Below are 26,641 nucleotides of genomic sequence, written 5' to 3' on the forward strand. Positions count from 1 at the left end.
CTTAAGGGCACTTCTCATATTTTAAACAGAAACAAGGAATTCATATACATACGTCAGATATGCAGTGAAAATTGATGGATCAATTATTTTTAGTCCTATTTCTTAAGAGTACAGTAAAAATAAAATGAGGAAGAAAATCATTTAGGCTATTATGAACATTTTTGAGGAAGATATAAACATACAAACATTAATTTATAAACATACTAGTTATTGAATATAAAATACAGTAAACCTTAGTTTAATGAATGAATAAGACAGGAGTGTCTATTAAACCACAATTTCATTAAATAGGGGATTTTATGCATACATGTTTTACTCATTTTATTCATATACAAATATGGAATGGGATTGTGTTGTTTTATGTTATGTCAGTAAATATTATAAGGTCAGATTTTTTTCTACTACATCTGAAGTAGACACTACATTTTGTCTACTATACCTCTTACACCAAGGTCCACACAAAATCTAATATTTATTTTATGTACAAAAAACTATCTGGCCAAATGGACAATGCAGTACAATATGTTTTTTTTAAATTCTTAAAGATAAATTTTACAAGCACAAATATTTAACTTTCACTTACTTGTATCCAATGTCATCACCATGTTTGTAAAACCAATGAGGTTGTTCCCAGCCTGCATGGAATCCCATGGAGCATTTAGACTTAAGGTTTTCATAAAGCCCACTGATTCTTTCTGTAGGTCTCCCAGCAAATCTTTCTTCTTTAGGAAATCCAACTGCAAAATTAGGAAAAAAGCTCATTTAAATCAAACAACTTGAAAAACAATAAATTGAATCACATATACAAAAGTTTTGCTTCCAAAACCTCATGAGAAGACCACACGCAATTTGGACAAGGCCATGTATGATTTAGGTCAGAAGGCTCTAACCTTGGCAACTTTAAGACTTGTGGACTTCAACTCCCAGAGTTCAGGAGCTCTGGGAGCTGAAGTCCACAGGTCTTAAAGTTGCCAAGGTTGGAGACCCCTGATTTAGGCAACAGCCAGGGATGGCCTCAGAGAGGACCAGGCTACTTCATTAAGGACCACACTGGGCATGCCTCAGCAGCAGCAGCAGTAGGAAAAGATGGCAAAGAACAACTGGGGTTGGCAGGGCAGCAGACTGGTAGAACTGGCAGGATGAAGAGAATGCAAAATGGCCAAAGGGCAGAGATGGGACGGGAAATCAGGAGGTGGGAGGAGTTGACAAGGAGGCAGTTGCTTACCTAGCAAGGTTGGGGCTAGGAGGAACCAAGTCAGGAGTGGCTTGGATCGTTCTGGGTCCTCAGCTAATGACTGGTGGGATTCAGTTAATAGTGGCAACCAGGACTTTAAGGATTGCTGTTGCTAAACAATGTGGTCACCTGACATGACACTTTACAACTGCATCACTTAGCAACAAAAATTCCGACCACAATTGCCATTGTAACTCAAGGACTACCTGCAACTAAAACCAACACCATTGAAAGTATTGACCACTCCATTTCTTTCTATTTCCACTTTATAATAATTAATACATTCTCTTTTGTTTTTAAGCTTTTCACCTCTTTCTTTTTGGGGAGACTTTCCTCAGTTTTTCCTTTCTATGGATTTATTCTCTCTTCCTTCATATATTTGATTTGTAGTTCGGTTCTCGCTCATTCTTTCTACATGACCAAACTATCTCAAGTTGGCTTTTTGTATTGATTACTCATTTTTGTATTTAGTCTACATTCTTTTAGCATCCATTCATATGCCCCATCTCTTCTTGTTGTATGACAAACTCTACTTAAGTGTTTCTTAAGTGTTTCTTAAGCACTCTGACTACATGTCACAAGTGATCAGAAGTGTGCTCTAGCAAACAATTCACACTTATTTTACAGCAATTATAGCAAACTTTTTTAATGTTTTAAATTTTTGAAGATTTTTACCTTTTCCCCCATATACAACTCAAGGTGGCAAACATACTAATTCTATACCTCTTCCTATTTTCTCCACAACAAAAACCCTGTGAGGTAGGCTGGATTGAGGGAGAGTGATCAGCCCAAAGTCATCCATTTATTTTTTCATAATTAAGGAGGGATTAGAACTCATAGTCTCCTGCTTTCTAGGCCAACATCTAACCATTACAGACAAATATTGGTTCCTCAGAACCAGCACAACCACCTGCTATAGTATGTACATCTTAAGATTTCTTCATCCATTTTTCTACTACATGCTCTATTTTTATTATTTATTATTTATTTTATCATTTATTATAACTTACAGACATTCACTCCATTCAATTTAATTTTACAATTCATACACCTTGCACAATTGATCTGATCCACTTATTCTCATTCATACTTTATTTCTATCATACGCTGCTCTTATCACTTTCAAAACCCAATTTTCAACATCACCGCATAATTCAAGTTCATAAACATTTTCATAGGCTTTCCCTACATAAACAAAGTACACTAAACACTGGATATAAATAAGAAGATAGTATATACACCGAATAATGTTGCCTATGTATAGTATTAGAGAATTCCAAAACCACATTGCAATACATAACTGATCCCTATTCCTATTAGTTCAGATAATTATAAAAAAGGTCAGTATAAGAATGTTTAAGTGTCAATGTTATTCATAATATGGAAAATTATAAGCAAATGTCTTACCAATATTATTGAAACCATACGATTCTCTTGCTTTTACTTCTGTGTATTTTGTAGTTGTCCACCTTCCATACCTATTTGGATCTACTTCAATTAGATCAAAAGGAGGTTCTCCACTGAGTATCCAGTCACTAAGATACTTTCCTATCCCACCAGCATGAATGATTCCATACCTGGTAGGGTATGGAAAGAGGGAAAATACTTAGTTTACTACGGTAATATATTTCATCAAATATTTCAACAAAGGCTATGTAAACTCACATTCTACTTGTTTTACAGGAATTCTGTTTTTTGTTTTTTTTACTCCATGATATTTGGTTAGTCATAGGAAGCTGCAGTTAACTGCATTTTCTTACTGTATATACACATGATAAATAGACACTTTCATATATAACATGCTGATACCTGCAGCTTCCTCCAAAGAAATGCCCTCTGTGTAGGAAATACATCTGGCATGGAGCAATCTTCATAGAACAGTCCCTTCTCATTTACTATCTCTCTATCTCTTTTTTAGCTGATCACCTGTAAAATGGGGAAATCAGTGATCTGCTCTGTAAAGGTAAATGAATTGTAAAAATTGATCATTATTCTGATTCATAACCTAATGTTAAATTATATTTTAATAGAATAATCGCAACAAATGAGGTTCAAATCACATGAAGCATACCTATTTATAGCTAAAATATATACCTGTAATAAAGTAGTTTTATAAGATGCAAATGGATTATTGCCTTGCAAAAATTAATGCTTTTTTTAACTTTGTTATAAACGTGGAAAATAACATACAAATCCTTACCAGATTGTTAATAAAATCAATAGGAGAGATAATATTGACTCTTACTGAAACAATATAAATTCAAATACCACGGGATAAATCTCTAAGATCCAGAATCTTTAATAATGTCACCAGCAATATTTCACAATTTCCACAAAAGAGGAAAATGTTTGACATATTAATTGTAAAAAGTAAAGGTAAAGGTTTCTCCTGTCCAGACATGTGTGACTCTAGGGGGCAGCTCTCATCTCTGTTTCTTAGCTGAGGGAGCCAGTGTTATCTTAAAACATTTCCGTGGTTATGTGACCAGCATGACTGTAGACTGAGATGCATAGAACACTGTTACTTCCCACTGAAGTGGTACCTATTTATCTACTCACATTTGCATGTTTTAGAACTGCTAGGTAGGCAGGAGTTGGCACAAGTAACAGGAGCTCACCCCATTGTGAAGCATTTAGGTCCTGAACCCAGGCTGTCAGCTTTCCAGCTGACAAGCTCAGCATCTTTAACCACTCAGCCATCACGCCCAGTATTATTTGCAAATTAGTGTAAATGTAATACTAATTAAATTTGAAATTATTAATTTTTCTACCTTTAATTTGGCTGGAATCAAATCATCTTGGGAAATTTTTTTACCATTTTTATTTATAATCACTATACACTAAGACTGGCTTCGACATGAGTATCTGAGTATTAATCTACTTATTAAGAACAGATTCATTTAAAAAAAAACAATCAGCACCATAAAATGCTAGCTATAATTCCAAAATATGACTTTATGCCATAAAGTCATATTTTGGAATTAAATAAATTAAAATCATTAATCCAAAATTAAGGATTCTTATATTTTAGAACTTTTAAAAATGAGAGTCCTCCGACTGATGCCTTTGAACTGTGGGGTTGGCTTATATTATTGTGTATACCATGAACTGCCAGAGCAAGCAAGAGAGAAGTGCTGAATCATGAGTCTACGTCTGATTTACTTTGGCCAAATCATGTGTGCAAATTCATTGAAGTCAATGATGCTAGGAATGGTTAATGGAACAAGAAGGGGCAAGCAAGGAACATTCTGGCTTGATAACATCAAAGCTGATACAATGATGAACATCCAACAGCTGCGCTTGACAGGATAGGATGGAGAGTACTTGCCCATAAAGTGGCCAAGAGGTGGACACAGCTGAATGGTTAAAACAACAAAGTCCTCTGATATTAGAGATAAATTGCATATTCTTTTAACACATAAATATCACAACAGAGATCTTTAATAACTCTCAGTGAATACTATCTCAATTCGATGGTTTTTAATTTTTAAAATTTCTTATCATTACCTGCAGCAAGTCTTCAAATTCCTTTTCTGAAAACGGAAAACCAGGCATGGATACCTGTAGTTTATATTTTATTTCTATTTTATTTTTGCAGTAAAATTAAAGTAATTTAACAAACTTTTTTCAGTAATGACTGATACCCCCAAACCTTAAAGAATCAGCTTGAGGCTTCTGGGTGGCGCCACCTTTCTCGTTGGGTGCTAATTTATGGCACTCCGCATTGAATATGGTAAAAGCCGGATTTAACAACTGATCCCGGTTTCATTTCTCTCTCTGGTTGAAAGAGAGAGACAGAGCAAGGGGGAGGATTTGGGTAGATTCCCCTAGGGGCTTTGTTTTTGTAATACAAAGTCCTGAACGGTCGAATCCCCTTATTTACCCCTCCCCCACCTCCAGTATTCTCTGCGCTCCTGAAAAAGCAGGAAAAGAGGAAGGTGTCCACTTCTGCTAGCAATTGATTTCTTTTTGTGGATACGAAAAGCAGGCGGAACAAGTGTGAGGAACAATTATTGGTTTGCAAGTATTTTTGATTTTCTGACTTCCGCCCCCCCTTCAGTTTCATTTTAGAGAAACTGAAAGCAGAGCGATACATCAAAGGGAGCTTTGCTGTTGAATCGAAACTGAATGGAGATTTTATCTTATTGTGTTTGACTGTGGACTGTTGGATTATATTACGCTGTTTAAGTACTTTACAAGGGGATTCTCAGCAGGAATTTTGTTATGGAGGTTCTTTCAGAAGAATGGATTCGTGACTTTATACAGGACTACACAGAAAGTATGTATTTAATTATTCAAAAATACGAATTGATAAAAAATGGGGACGTTTTGGATGAGAGTTTGGAGCAAATTAACCAGTGCAATTATTCGGAAAATGGAATGGAGGACATACAAATAAAAGTGGATAAATATGAAGATTTGATCGTGAAGAAACAAGGTGATCTAAAGAAGTTTTCTTTAAATAGTTTGGATGAGCTGCCTGAATTTGTGCTACAGGAGATTGTTCCTCAAATGGAAAAGACTCACAAGCTTAATGTTTCCCAAGAGTTCTCTTTTTATAAGAGACTAGATATTTGGATATACTGGACTTTGATGAGGAAGGACTAAAGTTGAATAGATATTGTAATTAATTAAATAATATTGTAATTTTCTCTATTGAAATTTTATAAATTTTATAATCTGTTGTATTGAATTTTAAATAGAATATTCTTGAAAGATCTTATGTAAGAAGGACTTGGGGGGGGAATTATATGGTTATATGGTTATAGAAGCTATAAGGGAGATATTCTCTGAACTGGATTGGATTTTTATGCTTTAGCTGGTTTTAAATATTTTAGGATTAATTTGTTCTACTGATTTATATATTTTATTACTGTTTATTGTTAATTTTTTGAAGGATTTGGTTATGTAAGGAGGAAGTCAGAGCTAGAGAGGGAGAATTGGTATAATAGTTTTGGGAAAAAAATTTTTTTAGCATATGTTTGTTTTATTTTTAACTATACCTTGTGTTTGTTCCGGGAAGCCAGGGGGGGAGGGGGGAGGGGGTTTGTGAAGGGAGAGGGGTTGGGGGGAAAGGGGGAAAAAAAATTTTTTTTGTAAAACTTTTTGAATAAAAAAAAAAAAAAGAATCAGCTTACTTACCCAAAACCAATGGCCACCCAGTAATTATGAACGCTCTGATGTGGTCCCACCATTGGCAGAATATCTGGAGAATATGTTATAGGACCTGCAACTACATTGATAATATCTGCTTCTCTCAGGACAGGGACCATTTCCATAGAAGCCTCGACATGATCAATTATTCGATCTAAATCAGATTCAAAAAGCTCCTTTCCAAAGCCTTAAAGAAAAGTGTGATACATTTTGTATGTATTGTCTTCCCACTTTAATATATTTTCTATTTTATACAAAGCAAGCAAATGTTCCTGTTCTCAATAAGTCTCCAGTGTTATAATATTGGACGTGTAAGCAAAAAATAAAAATGTGGATATAAATATAAATTTGGAATAGCATAGCAAAGAAGCAATGACTAGCACACATTCATAAGCAAGATTGTCAAAAGGTCTTTTTTGTCTTCATAGATATATATGTATAATGTAAAAATCCAATTAACAAGTCTGAGCACCCAGCATGTACCAATGAAGTTTATTTTTCCCAAAAAAATTACCTGGTGGGACTCCATCTTCTACCCAAGATTTCTGCAGTTTCATTTTTTCTTGACTTTCATATGGCCCTAATAAAAGGCCATCTCTTTCTTGTCTTAGATAATATGAACCTTCTAAGTCACGAAGAACAGCCAATTCCTTCTTCAGGACTTTCACTTCAGGGATAGTTCCAGTAACAATATATTGGTGATGAACAGGTATAAGTGGATGATGTAGTCCAATCATTTTACCTATTTCTCGAGCCCAGAAACCTAAAAGCACAATGTACAGAAATATAAATATTAGAATGACATGATCCTGGCCAACAAATAGCACAATCTTTTTTTTAAGTACAATATTTAAAAAGTAAAATTCAATGTGTTTAAATATGACTGGTTCAAGGAAACCACAACCCATATACTTATGCCTGGGATGCAGCTGTTTATTATAATGTATCCAACTAATATTTTAAAAAGTCATAGGAAGGAAAGCCCAGAGATAAACAGGATAACTTCAGGTTTATTTATGTCTGCACGGTCTTTATATCCTGCCTTTATTATTTTTATAAATAATGCAAGGCAGTGAGCACACACAATATTCTTTCTCCTCTTTTCCCCATAACAACAACCCTGTGAGATGAATTGGGCTGAGAGAAAGTGACCGTCCTAAGCTCACCAGCTTTCATGCCTAAGTGACCATCCCAACCAGCTTTCATGCCTAAGGAACAACTAAAACTCATAGACTCCTGGTTTCTAAGCAAGCACCCAAAGCAAACCAAACTAGCTTTCTGTACAATGTGTTGCTTGGTTTTTATTATTAAACAATAATAAGAGCAGGGCAATGATTTCATTAAAACATATTAATATCTTCAAGAATTACAAAATTGGAAAGCCAAAATGATAAAATTAAAAGGACATCCTTGCAGATAAATAGATAGATGATAGATTAAATGATAGACAGACAGACCCTTCCAGGTTTCCATACCAACTTAGCTCTGTCAAGTGAGCAGAGATCCAATAATGCTTTTTGATTACAGACCCTTATTTTGGAATAGCTTCCTCCTGAGGCCAAGGTTAACATCCCTGATAGTAGTCTTTTAAAAGCCGGTAAAAATCCAGAAATATTCTGGAATGCATTTGAAGACTGAGGAAAAACTACCACTTTTATTTTCTGGTTGTTATTTTTCCTTCTTTTGTATTGTATTGTGTTTGTTTGTTTCTTTGTAATGTATCAGCTAATACCATTAATGTGTTTTATAAGTTTACACTGAATGAGTGTAATCTGTTAGTTGTAATCTAATTTATAATGGTATATAAATTCAGGTAACAAAGTAAACAACTAATGCCCCCATCCCAACTTTCCTGATGTTCCTTTGCTATGGACAGCTGCATATGTACTGTATAAAATTTAGCTGGATGATCTGGAAAGTCTTCCTATAAAGGTCATATAAACTTTCTTAAGAAGGTATCTGTAAAACTCACAGTGAAGCGAGATGTACCCAACTATTCTGACTGGCCCTGAGCAACAACAGTAGGTTTCCTAGTAAGGAATCTTAGTACATCTCCCTTTTAATGGAGCAAGTAGGAGGATGCTGTAGTGAATCTGAGTAGGTATCTACAATGATTGGGCAGTTCCAAGATATTTAGCCAGCTGCAAACTCAAAATCATTTTGTAGTTCAAAGTCCAGGGCGTGCTATTTTATCAGTACCTTTGTTGATTGTAGTCCACAGACAGCATAAACCTTGTGGAAAAGGCATAGGATTGCAGTTTTTCCAATAAGGTCCTGTTCCAGGCTAAATGAAATTTATCGTGAATTATGAGAATCAGACTGGCTGTACAAAAGTTAAACTTTAGTCAGCAGACTAAAGATCACCAGACAAGCACAAGTTTCCAAGTCAGATGATCTTCTAGACATGAAGCACATGTAGGAATGTCAGTTTTCAAACTGACAGGAATCTGAAATACTGTTCTTACAGAAGTTAGATTGCACTATTTCTAAAGGGGAATACAGTTAGTCCTCTACTTACAACCACAATTAAGGTCAAATTTTCTGTTGTTAAGCAAGACAGTTGTTAAATGAGATATCCCATTTTATGACTTTTCTTGCCATAGTTGTTAAGTGAATCACTGCAACTGTTAAATTAGTAACACGGTTGTAAAGTGAATCTGGCTTCTCCTTTGACTTTGCTTGTCAGAGGTTGCAAAAGATGGTCACATGATCCCAGGACAATTCAACCATCATGAATATGAATCAGTTACTAAGCATCTGAATTTTGATCACATGACCATGGGAATGTTGCAAAAGTCATAAGTCACTTTTTTCAGTACCCTTGTAACTTTGAACAGTCACTAAACAAATGGTTGTGCAGTACCTGTAATTGGGGTATAGTTGAATTGAATTGTGTATAGAAGTTGAGCCAATCACCTACTATAGGTTCAAATACTTTAATACAGCAGACACAATATTACCTTTTAAGAGAAAGAGAGAGGGAGGGAGGGAGGGGGAGAGAGGGAGGGAGGGAGGGGGAGAGAGAGAGAGAGAGAGAGAGAAAGAAAGAAAGAAAGAAAGAAAGAGAGAGAGAGAGAGAGAGGAGAGAGAGAGAGCTACCATGCATCTCTATGCAACTCATGCTATATTTTCAGCTGGAACCTCTTCCTACCTAAACCTTAATACAGCACCCAGGTATTTAAAACCATTAAATACCTTGGATTAATTTTGAAACTTTTTACATACTTGTACTTAAACGAAGAATTTTGTTTCAACACATACGGCTTCAATTCCAAAACTACTTTTTATGAAGACCAAGTCATGAAACGGAGATTGGAAACAAAGTAAAGGTTAGCCTTCTCATTCCTTCTAACCCCTTCCTACTTATGTGGAAGTGACCCTTTCTACTTGCCATTTTATTACCAAAAATTTACTAACTTCAAATTAAAAAGTTGCCTTCCAACAACAAAAAACACAACTTTGCAAACTGCCTGAATAGTAACACAGCACATAATTTTGTATGTTAAATATCGAACCACAAAGTGGAAGAAGGAAAATATTTGTGAAAAATATTTACTGTGTTTTTTGCTCGTCAAATTTAAAAGGCCATTGGACTCCATAAAGGTTGTGACAGCAATAGAAGTAATGATGTAACTAACCATGAAGCAGCAGCTAGGCAAACTGCTAAACAGTCTGAATTTTTATTTATTTATTTATTTTGTCACACTGTATATATAAGCATAAGCATGAAATAACTATACAATATAAAAGTATATATATAAGTATGTAATAATTATGTTAATTGGATATAACGAAAGGAAACAATAGGACAGGAACGGTAGGCACGCTTGTGCTCTTATGCTATTGTGTAATGTATGCTCTGAAATTGAGCAAATGAATGAGACCTAAAGGTAAGATGTTCTCTACAAAATCCACTCTGAACTTACCACACTAAGCCTGGCATGAAAACACAGAGCAAATTATTTGTTTTCAAGAGGAGGATATGGAACAAAGAAAGAAGATTGGCTCCAACAGTTTTAGGAGACTACGTAGTCTGGAGCCTTCCCAAGGGAGTAATCAATACTGTATTAGTTCCAAGGGTTCTTTTGACTAAACATTGAATCCAGGCATACTTCAGTTATTAACTCAATGAGACAATGAGTAAAACCTGCATAGACTGGTCTACCAATGTCTGCCTTTTCCTTTAGGGATTGTTTTCTTCTTTCCCATCTCCCTATTTTGCCATTGCTTTCCCAGATATTTCCTGTCAGTCCTCTGAGGTAAGCCAGATCAAGAAACAGAGAATGAAGGAATTCCAGGAAAGCTCCTTTATTATTGTAGGGCCAAGTTTCTCAACCTCAGCAATTATAGGATGTGTGAACTTCAACTTCCAAAATTCCCCAGCCAGCATGAGGTTGAGAAACCCTCTTGTAGGGTATAGTCAAAGAATCTTGAAAGTTCGTCAGAGTTCTCTTTGCCTCATTTTATAACAAATAAAATCAAGGCAGGGTTGTTTTAAGTCTTTTTTCAGTTTTCCTTTTTCTTTTCCAGGACTACATAATATTTTCTCAAAATACTTTCTTAATGGTTTGCTCATTTGTACCCTATTCCCAAAGCCAAGTCAAAATTTCTTCAACCTGGGATATCACTCCCCTCGAAGTCTGCATGACTGTGAGCCAGTTGCGCTTCAAGAAAGTCATAAAGGCCTAGCTGGGCCAGGGGCATAGGAAAACTCATTAATAAAATACAAATTTAATTTGGGGGGTTATTCTCTGTGTTGCTTTTATTATTACATTGTGTTTTCAACTGTTCTGTACACTGCTTCAAGTTGCATGGCATTACAAATCGAATAAGGAAACTTCCCATGTTATGAAATGTCATTTTTTTAAAACCATTGCCACTATTAAGATCTAACATTAATAAATAAAAGGGATAGCATTACGAACCTTTACCATACACAGGGGCAATTGACGACATGCCTCTACCCTACTTCTCTCTCTTACTTGGAAAGAAAATGATATATACAGTAATTGAGAGTTCAGTGCCAGTTCTATAATTTGGTGCCAGTTCTCATGAACTGATCCAAAGGATAAGATAACCTTTTCCCAACTTGCCCCCTTCTTTGCCAAAGGTGGTAGAAGCAGAGAAGGCAGAGAAGAACAGTAATCTGTTGAAGACTACTTCAGCTTCAATCACAACAATACACGAGCACACAATAGATTTAAGCTTAATGTGAACCGCTCCAATCTTGATTGCAGAAAATATGACTTCAGAAACAGAGTTGTTAATGCCTGGAATGCACTACCAGACTCTGTGGTCTCTTCTCGAAATCCCCAAAGCTTCAACCAAAAACTATCTACTATTGACCTCACCCCATTCCTAAGAGGTCTGTAAGGGGCGTGCATAAGAGCACTAACGTGCCTACTGTTCCTGTCCTAATGTTCCCTTTGATTGTATACAATTTCATATAGTTATTACATACTTATGGTTATATATATGCTTATATATCGCATAATTATTTCATGCTTATGCTTATATATAATGTTGTGACAAATAAAATAAATAAAAATAAAATAAAAAAGTATGCCAGGGGAATAGTTATTGTGATGCAGTGGTGAAATCTAAATTTTTTTACTACTGGTTCTGTGGGTGTGGCTTGGTGGACACGGCAGGGGAAGGATACTGCAATATCCCCATTCCCACCCCACTCCTGGGGGAAGGATATTGCAAAATCTCCATTCCCACCCCACTCTGGGGCCAGCCAGAGGTGGTATTTGCCGGTTCTCCGAACTGCTCAATATTTCTACTACTGGTTCTCCAGAACCTGTCATAACCTGCTGGATTTCACCCCTGTTGTGATGCCATTTTTCTTACCCCATGGATCACTCTATAGACAATGTAGGACATGTGTGGGGTGAGCTTTAGATGATGCAGCCAGGGTTGGCAATCCACTTAGCTTGGCTTGATCTGGCAGGTCTGCAATATAATTACCAATAATTGCTATGAAACTCAAAGCATTCAAAAGATGAATTCACTGAAGATATCCTTCTGCTCTTGAATACTAGTTCCTTTCATGTCAGGCTATGGAGCAGGTGGTCCAGAGGGCTTTCTGAAGGTGTAAAGTGATCATGGGGACTTTTTCTAATTTTATCATTGCTTGATCAGAATCCTGGCTTCTACAGTTGCTTTAAAAGATACTTTTTGATGGATACTACATTAATGTTGGAAGCACCAAAGCACTTGGAAGAATTAGCTGGTGACATCATTGTTGCCTGCGGGACGCCCAGCTGGAGGCTCCTTTCATGTCCTTGTTAAGTTGCCCCCAGAAGTGATACACATGTATCTACTTGTGGTCACCAGCTTTCAAACTGCTGGGTTGGCAGGAGCTGGAGTGAGTGACAGGAGCTCATCCCACCATGTGGCAGCAACCGGATCTCCACCGTGAGCTTGCTGATTGTCAGCCCAGCGGCCTAACCACACGAGCCACTGCTTTCCTTTTTTTGATGGATAAATTGACATTTCAACCTACACATGTGTAACAAAATCATTTCTCAAACACCAGCTCCTCAAAAACGCTTATTCAGTGTCTGCATCTCATTTGTACCGTTCCAGCAGACCCTTGGATAACATCCAAGAAATATTTCATTTCTTTATTGAAATTTTGTACAATTCTTCGTTGCCAGCTAATGGTTATTATGTCAAGTGGTTGATAACCATTTTGATAACATTTTGTAGATGTAGCCAAGAGCATGCCACAGCATAATAACATGTCTCATATACCCTCAAGCCCCAAGAGTGTGCTGTTGGGTGTTATCACATTACCTATAGTACTGAACAATCATGCAAATCAATTCTTTCCTGTCATCTAGTTCCTCCTGGCTGATGGGAGAAAAGTACAGAAAAAATGACTGTGTGGATGAGCCTTCAGTTATATCTATACTTTGGAAATCTGGCATTGTATTTATCCTATATATTGGTGTACAACATAGATCCACTGATTTATGTAATGTAGCTGGGGATAAATTAACTTAGATTCTTTATTATTGTTCTCATTAAATCTTAAAAGGCGAATAATGAAATTTTTTCTAAGTTACAGAGCAAAAAAAATTCCATGAGATCACAAAATATGAAGTGAAAAGCAAATTATTACTTTATTTTGTAATGTATTTCCTAAAACATTAATACTTTGATATGTAAGTTACATTTTCCTGCCCAGATGGAATTTTTTAATAGTTATAGTTAAACTATAAAGGCAGGAAAGCATAATTCATCACTTACCAGCTGTATTCACAATTCTGTTTGCTTTAATTGTTCCATGTGGAGTTTCAACTTCCCATGTTCCGTCTAGTCTACATTTTAAATTAGTTACTTGAACTGGATAATTTAACTGAGCTCCATATTTCCTGGCTCCTGCAGCCAAGGCCATAGTAAGTGAATAAGGATCTATATGACCATCTCCAGGATTGTACAGACCAGCTAAAACCTGTATCAAACAAAATTAATTTACGTTACTTATATTAGTTTTATTATTTCTCCCTGGTTCCACAGCCAGTAGATAATAGGAAGATGTGAATACAAAACTTGGCAGCAATATATAGTTTCTAGAAATTCAAAATCTTTCTATATGGAATAAAAAAAAACCCAAATACTTCATGTTAGTTTGTTTTAAAGTTAAATTAGGAATTGTTCACTTTTATCTGTCTTATTCTACTGTTCTTAGCCTGCTTTGTTTTACTTATCAGACATCAGTGTATATGTCATTAACAACAGATTGCAAACAAAAGTTGACCTTCACAGTATTTCCAAGTTCTATAAACATTAATATTTAATACTTCTTTTTGCCTCTGCACTAGCAAAGGCAACGGAATAAATTGACATATTTGTACATGTAGCTTACAGATCACATGATTTCCTTCTCCCACTCCAGGCTAAGCCTCAATAGTTTAAATAAGTCAGATCCAAGAAATGCACAGCCATATTCTAAACTACTGAGAGTTAGGATAAAATTGAATTTAATTTTAAAGGTTCCCTTTGCACATATGTGCTAGTCGTTCCCAACTCTAGGGGGCAGTGCTCATCTCCATTTCAAAGCTGAAGAGCCAGTGTTGTCCAAAGATGTCTCCATGGTCAAGTGGCCGGCATGACTCAACATCAAAGGTGCACGGAACACTGTTACCTTCCCACCAAAGGTGGTCCCTATTTTTCTACTTACATGATTTCAAACCGCTAGTTTGGCAGAAGCTGGGACAAGGAACAGGAGCTCACCCTGTTATGCGGCGCTCAGGATTCGAACCGCCGAACTTTTGATCGACAAGCTCAGAGTCTTAGCCACCGTGTCCCTAATATTTAATACAAATATTCTCCAGCCATGTATCTAATAATTTTCCCTTTCTCAAACACCCCCAATTTGCTAACAAGTATTGGAGATGTCTCAGGGCTTACACCCATGTGCAGATACAATGAGCTCAATTTTGGAAGCAGAAAAAAGATGTATTTTTTCAATTGGTTCCTTGAAAAAATGGCTTCGAATTGCTTTATTAAGACTGATCCTATTCTTGCATATCTCATTATTGCTCATTTCTTCTTTCGAATAGAACAGAATTCTTTATTGACCTCCAATGAAAACTCTGCTGATTAAGACATTTAAAAATAATTTTGCATCTAAGACATGTTTCTTTGCATTTTTTAAACATTTTTATGGGTGTTATAAATAAATAAATTGTATTCATATACCTTTTCCATGTTTAATAACGGAAATAACTCTTGCACTTTTTCTGGATCAATAAGATATTGTTCTGTGGGGTGCCAACCTGCTCGAGTCATTTGGTATTTCAGTTCATCCACTCTTGTTGGAGTTGATGCAATTCTAACACTCCCTGGGCAATGAAACCCCACAGCCTGAAAGAAACAAAACAAAATAATAACAACCCATCATCTTCCAAAACCAAACATTCATGAGCACTTACACATAATTCAACAAAGTTCAAAATAATTACAATAAAATATATCTTAGTCTAGGTGCCTTCTCATCAAATTAAATAAAATAGTTACTAATATTAGAAGTCTAGGAAAGGAAAGCTAAACAACTACACCCAATCAGATCATTCTAAAATTGTGTATTTCACATAATTATTATTTAACTTGTGGTAAATTAGGTATTACCTGCCCTGTTTCCTCCTCTAACTTTTCATAAAGCTTGATGCTGTAATGATGGACTTTCTTCAGATTTATTCCTGGATGGAAATATGTTGTCAAACCCGCCTTTAAAAAAGATCAACAGAAAGATTTTCACATTTTTCATTTCGTTTCCATTAACTTTTTCTTGGACAATAACATTTAAGGTTTTGCTTTAATTTTTGCATTCAACGTATCACTACCATTCCCATTAAAATCTCTAATATATTTTTCCCAACATTGCTTCACTTCAGTTTATTCTGGGTGCGGGGTGGGGGGGTGGGGGGGGTGCCAGGTGGTTAAAACTTGAAGAATTTCAAAATAGCCCAGAGATAATCCGTTATTATGTGATATAAATGTTGAATTGATTACCAACATCCACATTTGGAATAATTATTTCCAAAAGGTGTATACTCTTACCATAGGGAGATTTGAGGAAGAAGATTTGAAGGAATGAACCTTTAAAGTCTTAATTTTGGTACGGGATACAAGATTCACAGTGAAACTGAAAAAGACTCAGTTGGTTAAAACTAAGATAACATTGGATAGTGAGGGGAGGTGGACGAAGTTTCTGTCTTAATGGACAGGAAATTTTAACTCCTTATTTTAAGGAAATAAAAACAATTATAGGAGCTTTCAATTTCATTAAACAAGAAATTCCAAATGTTGCTTTTATAAGACAGGGCCCTTATTTAAATGTTAAAAAAGACCATTGGGAATGGGAACCAAATCAGGAAAAAATTCTACAATTTCTAAAATTGTGGGCATTTAGAAATACAGCCTTACAGCCTCCAGATTGTAAGAAACCATTTCAGGTAAGAACTAGCTGGACAGATGTAGTTATGGAGACGGCTCTGTTGCAAAAAACAAAGGTTGGAAAGTAGTTTATAGAATAGAATAGAATAGAATTTTATTGGCCAAGTGTGATTGGACACACAAGGAATTTGTCTTGGTGCATATGCTCTCAGTGTACATAAAAGAAAAGATACGTTCATCAAGGTACAACATTTACAACACATGATGATTCATTCATGATTATGATTCATGAACAGTGACAAGTTCTGGATATAAATATAATCTCTGCAAAAACGTTTGTGCTATGTCTTTCAAATTACATTCAGAAATAGTTTCAGTAATTTTGCAAAGCTCTTATTTAGCTTTCAGATACTTTTTTTCAAGCACCTCACATTTCTAAGGAAAGACTTACCCAAAGAACTGTTTATTTAACACTGACAGTTGTAATACTACAGACTCCAGCCAGACCAAATCTGTGGTTTGTTGCTTTATTATGCAACAAGAATGATAACATAGAACACAGTGCCCTGATAAGCAATGTTTTTGACCGGAGCAAAAACTATAATTTATTAATCAGGCTTCTTGGTGAGAGGACATTAGATAGTCTTTAAGGGGAACAGTTTCAACTACTGGTTGGAAAATTAGAACTACTGGTTGGAAAATTAGAACTTAGAAAATTAGAATTAATACAATATTAATGCTCTGGAAGTAAGATTGGTGATGATACAACAGGTTTTCTTTATTATCCCACCTTCACTATTTTTATAAATAATTCAAGGTGGCAAAATATCTAATACTCCTTCACCTTCTATTTTCTCAACAGCCCATAGGTAATAATAATAATAATAACAATAATAATAATTTAATTTTTATACCGCCCTTCTCCCGAAGGACTCAGGGCAGTGAACAGGCAGATAAAATAATACCATATGTTACAATAAAAACACTCTTTAAAAAACTTATTCAATATGGCCTAAAATTTAAAATACAATACTGAATTAGGTGAATTAGGGTGAGAGAGTGACTGGCCCAAAGTCACCCAGCTGTCTTTTCATGACCAAAGTGGGACTAGTAAGTCTCCTAGTTTCTAGCCTGGTGCTTTAACCAAGCACTGAAGGGTAAGGTCAGTCTGATAATAACAACAACAGCAGCAGCAGCAGCCTTTATTGTCATTGTACATTGTACATCATATATACAACGAAATCAATCAATCAAAATTCATGGATTTTTAAAAAGCAACATAACAAAAAATAACAATTGTGAAAAAATTCTAGAACAACTAGCAGCTAAAAATTAATAGCATGAGGAAAGAACCATATATTTTCTAACAGCTCTAGCTATTGATAAGAATTCTGCAACCTTCTTAAAGGTTATGGAAAATAACCTTAAAGCAAATTATGGAAATGTCAAAATTTCTCAGGTTTAGCCCCACTTAGCATACTTTATTTATTTACCTATCCAATTGATAGAACTGCCCATCAAGTGTAAGTGGCTCTAGGCGGCATACAACAAAACTAAAACAAACTTCTAAAATCATTATCATTAACAAATAGATTTTTAACAATTATTCTAGCTAATATTTTATATGCTTTTATGATGCACATTTCACAGAACAGGGGTCTCCAACCTTGGTCCCTTTAAGACTTGTGGACTTCAACTCCCAGAGTCCCTTTAGCTGGGAGTTGAAGTCCACAAGTCTTAAAGGGACCAAGGTTGGAGACCCCTGTCACAGAAGAGTGAAAAATCCTGCATTAATCAGATCACGTATATAGTAACAGTTAACCCTACAAGGCAACAATATGATTTATTCTCTGGTTAAAAAAAAAACCTTATTTGGTCCTTCAGTAGGATTTGTGAATGGGAGACAATGGCTTACTTAATCACTGTGTTCTACCCACGTAGCTGCATGAATCCAACTTTGTAATGCTGCAAGAAATCCAAGTGGAAACCTACTCATTCTGCATATACATAATAACAGAGTTGGAAGGGACCTTGGAGGTCTTCTAGTCCAACCCCCTGCCCAGGCAGGAAACCCTACACCATTTCAGACAAATGGCTATCCAACATTTCCAGTGTTGGAGCATTCACAACTTCTGGAGGCATGTTGTTCCACTTATTGATTGTTCTAACTGTCAGGAAATTTCTCCTTAGTTCCAAGTTGCTTCTCTCCTTGATTAGTTTCCACCCATTGCTTCTTGTCCTGCCTTCAGGTGCTTTGGAGAATAGCTTGACTCCCACTTCTTTGTGGCAGCCCCTGAGATATTGGAACACTGCTATTATGTCTCCCCAGTCCTTCTTTTCATTAAACTAGACCTACCCAGTTCCTGCAACCGTTCTTCATATGTTTTAGTCTCCAGTCCCCTAATCATCTTTGTTGCTCTTCTCTGCACTCTTTCTAGAGTCTCAATATCTTTTTTACATCGTGGCGACCAAAACTGAGTGCAGTATTCCAAGTGTGGCCTTACCAAGGCATTATAAAGTGGTATTAACTCTTCACGTCATCTTGATTCTATCCGTCTGTTTATGCAGCCCAGAAATGTGTTGGCTTTTTTGGCAGCTGCTGCACACTGCTGGCTCATATCTAAATGGTTGTCCACTAGGACTCCAAGATCCCTCTCACAGTTACTACTATTGAGCAAGGTACCACATATGCATTTTGGGGTTTTTTGCCTAAATGTAGAACCTTACGTTTTTCACTGTTGAATTTCATTTTGTTAGATAGCACCCAATGTTCAAGTCTGTCAAGGTCCTTCTGTATCTTGAGCCTATCTTCTGGAGTGTTGGCTATTCCTGCCAACTTGGTGTCGTCTGCAAATTTGGTGAGTTCCCCATCTATCCCCTCGTCCAAGTCATTGATGAAGATGTTGAAGAGTACTGGGCCTAAAACAGAGCCTTGGGGCATGCCACTGCATACTTCCCTCCATGTGGATGTAGTTCCATTGAGGACTACACTTTGAGTGCGGCTGGTTAGCCAGTTACGAATCCATCTGGTGGTGATGCTGTCTAACCCACATTTTTCTAATTTATCTAGTAGTAGATTATGGTCTAGTAGTAGGTCTAGTAGTAGTAGTAGTAGGTCTAGTAGTCTAGTCTAGTCTCTAGTCTAGTCTAGTAGTCTAGACTACTAGTATTAGTACTACTAGTATACTAGTAGTAGTCTAGTAGTCTAGTAGTCTAGTCTAGTCTCTAGTCTAGTCTCACAATACTAGACAACACAGTATCAACAGTAGAAACCTTTAAATTTCTAGGTTCTATCATATCGCAAGATCTAAAATGGACAGCTAACATCAAAAACATCATCAAAAAAGGACAACGAAGAATGTTCTTTCTGTGCCAATTCAGTAAGCTCAAACTGCCCAAGGAGCTGCTGATTCAGTTCTACAGAGGAATTATTGAGTCTGTCATTTGCACCTCTATAACGGTCTGGTTTGGTTCTGCAACCCAACAAGAAAGACACAGACTTCAGAGAATAATTAGAACTGCAGAAAAAATAATTGCTACCAACCTGCCTTCCATTGAGGACCTGTATACTGCACGAATCAAGAGGAGGGCCGTGAAAATATTTACAGATCCCTCACATCCAGGACATAAACTGTTTCAACTCCTACCCTCAAAACGACGCTATAGAGCACTGCACACTAGAACAACTAAACACAAGAACAGTTTTTTCCCGAAGGCCATCACTCTGCTAAACAATTAATTCCCTCAACACTGTCAAACTAGTTACTAAATCTGCACTACTATTAATCTTCTCATAGTTCCCATCACTAATCTCTTTCCACTTATGACTGTATGACTGTAACTTTGTTGCTGGCAATCCTTATGATTTATATTGATATATTGACCATCATTTGTGTTGTAAATGTTGTACCTTGATGAACGTATCTTTTCTTTTATGTACACTGAGAGCATATGCACCAAGACAAATTCCTTGTGTGTCCAATCACACTTGGCCAATAAAAATTCTATTCTATTCTATTCTAGTAGGTTATGGTTGATCGAAAGGTCGGCAGCTCAGCTGTTCGAATCCCTAGTGCTGCTGTGTAACGGGGTGAGCTCCCGTTACTTGTCCCAGCTTCTGCCAACCTAGCAGTTTCGAAAGCACGTAAAAATGCAAGTAGAAAAAATAGGGACCACTTTTGGTGGGAAGGTAACAGTGTTCCGTGCGCCTTTGGCGTTGAGTCATGCCGGCCACATGACCACAGAGACGTCTTCGGACAGCGCTGGCTCTTCGGCTTTGAAACGGAGATGAGCACCGCCCCTTAGAGTCGGCAACGACTAGCATGTATGTGCGAGGGGAGCCTTTACCTTTACCTTTAGGTTATGGTCTACTTTATCAAATGCTTTACTGAAGTCCAAGTAAATTATAAAAAGTTAGCTACACCAGTTAAAGGGATCACCTCCTCCTAGAGAATGGAATACTGCATTAGACAGGAAAAAATGACAGATTCATCTTTTATTATGCAATCCCCCTTTCATAGTGATGAGTACATATTAAGTGAGATCCAGGTTAGGCTGCCCTGTTATTTCCAAATTCTGGGATATCTAACACTACCAGGTATTTCCAGGGGATCACTTTTGGAACCTAAGGCTAAGGCATCCAATTTTGTCAGCCTTCCCCTCTGCCAGGGCAAATTTGGAAAAGAGATTTAACAAAATAAAAGTCATGCAAAAAGCTTTCTAGGGCTCAGATTTTTCTAAACATTGTCAGAGAACTCTTGGAAACTCCATGAGCTTTCTTTAGGAATTTTCCAAGAAAGCCTGGTGCACTAAGGAAACAGATCAAACCATTAATCCCATTTCAGTTCCAGCAGAAATAATTCAAGGACAGGATTTTTAATGATTAAACCATACATCTTAATACATGCCTAAATCAATGTAGCAATCGTACTTGCATATGTAAACAGTCAAAAAAATTTCTAAACATTGTCAGAGAATTCTTGGAAACTCCATGATCTTTCTTTAGGAATTTTCCAAGAAAGCCTGGTGCATTAAGGAAACAGATCAAACCATTAATCCCATTTCAGTTCCAGCAGAAATAATTCAAGGACAGGACAGGATTTTTAATGATTAAACAATACATCTTAATACATGCCTAAATCAATGTAGCAATCGTACTTGCATACATAAACAGTCAAAAAATTGGAAAGTTAGTACTTAAAGATTTTCAGACTGAGACGATTATTTTTTTAGCTTCTAATAACAAAACAAACTTTATTATAAAGGTGATTTTCTTCTCATATTAGAAGAAAAATATTTGTTATAAAACTTATTAGAAACTAAAGTATATATGAACATATATGATGACCACAAATGTTTTTCATCTTAGATATTATGGTACATTCTAGTTGTGTCCAACTTGGCATAATAAAATGATACATGATCTGGTATCTAGGATTACTCTCTGACTGCATACTACTGAAAACAACTTCTTTGTAACAAGTGATGACACTTGGGTGAGCCAGGAACTCTTATGTGTTCCAGAGCAAGATGTCTTATGTACTAACTAAAATATAAATAGACTGTTTTTCAGTGAATGCAACCTTTCTCTTCCTGTTACATCAGAGTGTTTTTCTCCTTAGACTGCAACCCTAAAAGTCCACAAAATCAGATTGATGTATCTTAATTTAAATGCAGCACCATTTTTACCTCTACACATAATTTGTTTCTTATTGTTGAAGCTCTGTACATCTCCTTCCAAAATATCATGTCCCACAAAACATAACTGTTACAGCTATTGAACACAGTTTCTGTCTCTCTGGGTTTCATATTACAGTGGTAATCCAGGAACATTCCCTTCAATCTAAGCATACAGTTGGTTGCCAGAACAGCTGCAAGTGGACAAGTGGTTCTTTTACACTAGCATTAAGCATCAGTTATTAATGAGTTTCAGCTGAATGACGTTTTACACTGCATTGCACAGTAAAACTCTAGAAAGAGTGCAGAGAAGAGCAACAAAGATGATTAGGGAACTAAAACATATGAAGAACCGTTGCAGGAACTGGGTATGTCTAATGTTTAATGAAAAGAAGGACTAGGGGACCTGATAGCAGTGTTCCAGTATCTCAGGGGCTGCCACAAAGAAGACGGAGTCACGCTATTCTCCAAAGCACCAGAGGGTAGGACAAGAAGCAATGGGTGGAAACTAACCAAGGAGAGAAGCAACTTAGAACTAAGGAGAAATTTCCTGACAGTTAGAACAATTAATCAGTGGAACAACTTGCCTTCAGAAGTTCTGAATGCTCCAACACTGGAAGTTTTTAAGATGTTGGATAATCATTTATCTGAAGTGGTGTAGGGTTTCCTGACTAAGCAGGGGGTTGGACTAGAAAACCTCCAAGGTCCCTTCCAACTCTATTTTAAAATATTCTATTTTAATCTAAATGGCTCACCAAAGTCCATTTCTAGTCTGAAATGAATTGTGATCTAAGCACAGAAAATGTAGGTTTTGTTCCATGTTTAAAACATTAGAAATTTCACTTACTGCATGCCAAGTAGATCCAGCAGTGAGTTCAGATTTTTCCAACAAAAGTACATCCTTCATGCCAGCCTTGGCCAAATGATAGGCAAGACTGACACCAACACAACCACCTCCAATAATTACAGTTTCTGCTGTGTCTTTCCACTTTGCTTCCACAGAACATGGCTTTTGTTCCCTGGGGGGGGAAATGATGGATGCTTCTAATTTCTGCATATTTTGTATACAATTACATACTGTACAACACAATATCAACTGTTCTTTATATACTCTTTTTATTAACAATTAAGTTGTAGAACATTAATAGAATTTTGAGCTACACAGATGAAAGTAATGAACACTAACTGGCACTTTTAATCAAACATCAGGATAAAAGAACTAAGAATGGCATGGGGAATTATTTCTTAGTTTCTTTATTGTTGTTTAGCTACAGACAGAATCTTGCCAGAGTAAAGCATCATCTGCATAAATAGATACACTCTGTGAGTTGCAGGGTTCCATCTTTGCTCTCTTTCTGCCTACCAGACATTTTTGCCAGTATCCTTTTGTGGAGATTCCAAAATGGATAGATAGCTTATCAGTAGTGATTCTAGACTATGACTCCCAATCAACTGAACGTTCATGCAACTTGAGAACTTCAACACTAATTCTGTGGTTTGGTTAATTGTTTAATGACTGTGCCAATATGGTGTCTAATTATAATATGCCAAAGAAGGTTCCAAGGTATAGTTTAATCATTCTTCTTTAATGGATTTTTCTGTAGTAAGAACAAAAATAGAACAAGTACAAAAACGTAAAAAAGTTACAAATGATAGACTACATATTATGTCTCCTATTAAAAGAAAATCTTTATAACGCAAATGCACAAGAGGCAAAACCTAAACTGGAGGCATCTCAAATGGAGCTATGTGAATGGCTCATCCATGTTGTGTTGGACTCGAAACATAAATTATAGATAAGAAAGGAGGGAGAAACATCAAGTTTTCACTAACATACCCAAATACAGGTAGTCCTCAATTTACGATCACAATTGAGCCCAAAATTTCTGTTGCTAAGCAAAACAATTAATTGAGTTTTACTCCATTTTATTATCTTTCTTGCTACAGTTGTTAAGCGAGTTACCGCAGTTGTTAAATTAGTAACCTAGTTAAGTGAATCTGGTTTTCACATTGACTTTGCTCATCAGAAAGTCCCAAAAGGTGACAACATGACCCTGAAATACTGTCATAGTATGAACCAGTTGCCAAGCATCTGAATTTTGAACATGTGACCATGGGGATGCTACAACAATCTTAAGTGTGAAAAAAAGTCATAACTCACTTTTTTCAGTTCCGTTGTAACTTTGAAAGGTCACTAAATGAACACAACAGTCAAGAACTACCTGTAATTATCTAAGAAAGCAATTGAGTTATTCTAAAATGCTGCAGAGTAGTTTACAAACAGATGGATGCACTGTGTTCATTTCATGCTAAATATGCCAGAAATAAGTTTATGAATTGAATTTACATAACTTTTAACAGTCAGTTACAGTTTAATGTAACTGTATTTGCACCGGTGGTGGATTTGTACCAGTTCGTCCCAGTTCGGGCGAACAGGTAGTGGTGGCAGCGGGAGGCTCTGCCCATCCACCCCGGATGTCATCACGGATACTCTGCGCATGCGCAGAAGCACTGCATGTGAGCAGTGAAGGTAAGTGGAACCCACTACTGATTTGCATAATGTACTGAGTTTAATGTTTTAACTTTGCTTCTTTTTATTATTTACCCTGTTAGGCAACTTAGTTGACTTCTTGGTTAACTTATAATTTAATGTATTGTGCAATCCAAGAAAATAGATTACAGTACAGTAATTCCATAACCAAGTTAAGTGTGCTGTTCAAGCACAGAGATAAAATTCAAGGATATTTCAGTTATACCATTCATTGTGCAATTATTTTGTCATTTAACTGAATATCTAAATTTCATCACATTCAATTCATCGGTCTATATTTTCTGCTTGTCCATTTTTTCTACAATAATAAAAATCCACTGAAAAATAAAAGGTGAAATAACTGCAATGTGTCTTTGACTGGCATCATTAGCCACATTTTTTTTAAAGATCCAACCAGGCATGCATTAGGAATGAAAATGAAATCTATACACGCCTAAATATTATGGAGTTAGCAATCCTGTCATTAGATCAGGGACAGGTTAATTCAACTGTGTGCTTGGCCACAAAGCCTCTTGAGTGACTTTTTGTTTGAAAATTAAAGAAAAATGCAGTTGCCCCTCCAATATCTTTGGAGGAAGGGTAGAATAAAATGCAAATAAATACCGGGCTTGTGGTTATCTAGACCATGGGTCTCCAACCTTGGCAACTTTAAGCCTGGTGGACGTCAACTCCTAGAATTCCCCAGCCAGCAAAGCTTGCTGGGCAATTCTGGGAGTTGAGGTCCTCCAGACTTAAAATTGCCAAGGTTGGAGACCCCTGATCTAGACTGTGGGCAAAAGTAACACACATGCAATTCCCCCTTCCTGTGTCTATCAATATTGTAACATTTAAGTTATTTTAATGTCCTGGAATATCTAGGAATGGGGGATTTAAAAGCTGTGTACCGCCTCATTCTAAGAACAGCCTACAGGAGCGAGGCGGGGTAGGTATCTGCGCAAACTACGCGGCACACTACAATGCCCATGCAGAGGCCAAAACTATATTTGTAGACTCCCCTCGCCCTTGTACTGCCTGAAAAAGAGACGCAAAAATATACCCCGCCAACAATACATGGTAGAGCTGAAGCCGGACTCACCACCTGTCAGTGGTCGGGCTGCAAGCAAAACCTCGAGAAGAAGATAGGAGAAAGGCGGGCTGTTTAGCTCGCAGTTTTACTGACAGCAATCTCCGCGTTCCTCGGAGCATAGCTTCCCCCACGAAGACACTAGTACAAGTAGTGGATGGCAACGAGCACCAAATCCCCCCCCCCCGATCTCCCTTTCAAACCGAGCACTTGAGTAAACTTTGAGTTCCTTAGTTGGCAGCCTAAGCTGAGAGGATCGGAACCGCCCGTCGCAGGCGATAGGCGGAATCAGCCTCCTTAACGACCCTCCTGGGAGGGAGGAGACAGTGTCCGAATAGTCTCGTCCCCCGACACTCCTGGGGCTCCGTCCAAGTGGTTGCAGAGGGAAATCGTGGGGGAGGAGAGGGGCAGAAGGAGGGGAGGGGGAATAGGGCTATCTTAGAAATGCAGCGGCAATCTTGGGATCTTCTGATATTTACTGTGACAACTGTATACATACCCGATTGGGTTTGCCATTGGGAGCCCGATGCGTTGGTTACTGGCTGGGTTAGAAAAACAATTTAAATTGCCTTTCCATGAGTTTAGAGAAAAAGATTGCAGCCAAAACAGACTAACTAAATCTTCAGTCTTTTTTTTTTTTACTAGTGTTAGTGTATATTCAAAGTGATAATAAAGTTATTCTAAGTCTACTAATAGGCGCGCGGTTTTAAAATCCCGATAATAGTACACGTGGGCTGCTTAAGCAGGGTACGGAGAAACATAAGGACGCTAGCGGGATCTGTACCTCCACCAAAACGTACACACGTGCACACACACACGTGTCCATGTACGAGTCAGGGGTGGACGTCATAGCACGTCACATCACGGTCTTTCGGTGGAAGAAATGCCTTAATACCCCTTTTCCCCATCTGGCATCATCCGAAAGTTGGGAGTACATTTCCCAAGGCCCTGGGGGCCTTCGTCGTCTGGGGACGAAGGGGGCTAGTTGCGAATGATGGGAGCTGTGGTCAACGCGTTCCAAAAATATTAAGATTTAGGAGCGGCTGCTCCAAAA

The 26,641-nt window shown here is 37.1% G+C and overlaps 1 protein-coding gene across 1 annotated transcript in view; it reads right to left on the bottom strand.

Moving 5' to 3' along the window:
• DMGDH (dimethylglycine dehydrogenase) overlaps window positions 1–25,776 on the bottom strand; it is a 44,086-nt gene extending 18,310 nt beyond the window's left edge. The window contains exons 1-9 of the mRNA XM_058172534.1: window positions 25,600–25,776; window positions 22,821–22,992; window positions 15,530–15,628; window positions 15,101–15,265; window positions 13,646–13,850; window positions 6,903–7,151; window positions 6,377–6,575; window positions 2,642–2,811; window positions 584–737 (exon numbers count right to left, since the gene is read on the bottom strand). Of these exons, the coding sequence (XP_058028517.1) occupies window positions 584–737; window positions 2,642–2,811; window positions 6,377–6,575; window positions 6,903–7,151; window positions 13,646–13,850; window positions 15,101–15,265; window positions 15,530–15,628; window positions 22,821–22,992; window positions 25,600–25,709 (1,523 nt within the window). The 5' untranslated portion in view covers window positions 25,710–25,776. The remainder of the gene's footprint in view (window positions 1–583; window positions 738–2,641; window positions 2,812–6,376; window positions 6,576–6,902; window positions 7,152–13,645; window positions 13,851–15,100; window positions 15,266–15,529; window positions 15,629–22,820; window positions 22,993–25,599) is intronic.
• Between the last annotated feature and the right edge of the window lie 865 nt (window positions 25,777–26,641).

The sequence above is a fragment of the Ahaetulla prasina genome, chromosome 2 (genome assembly GCF_028640845.1).
Source record: "Ahaetulla prasina isolate Xishuangbanna chromosome 2, ASM2864084v1, whole genome shotgun sequence".
Lineage (NCBI taxonomy): Eukaryota > Metazoa > Chordata > Lepidosauria > Squamata > Colubridae > Ahaetulla > Ahaetulla prasina.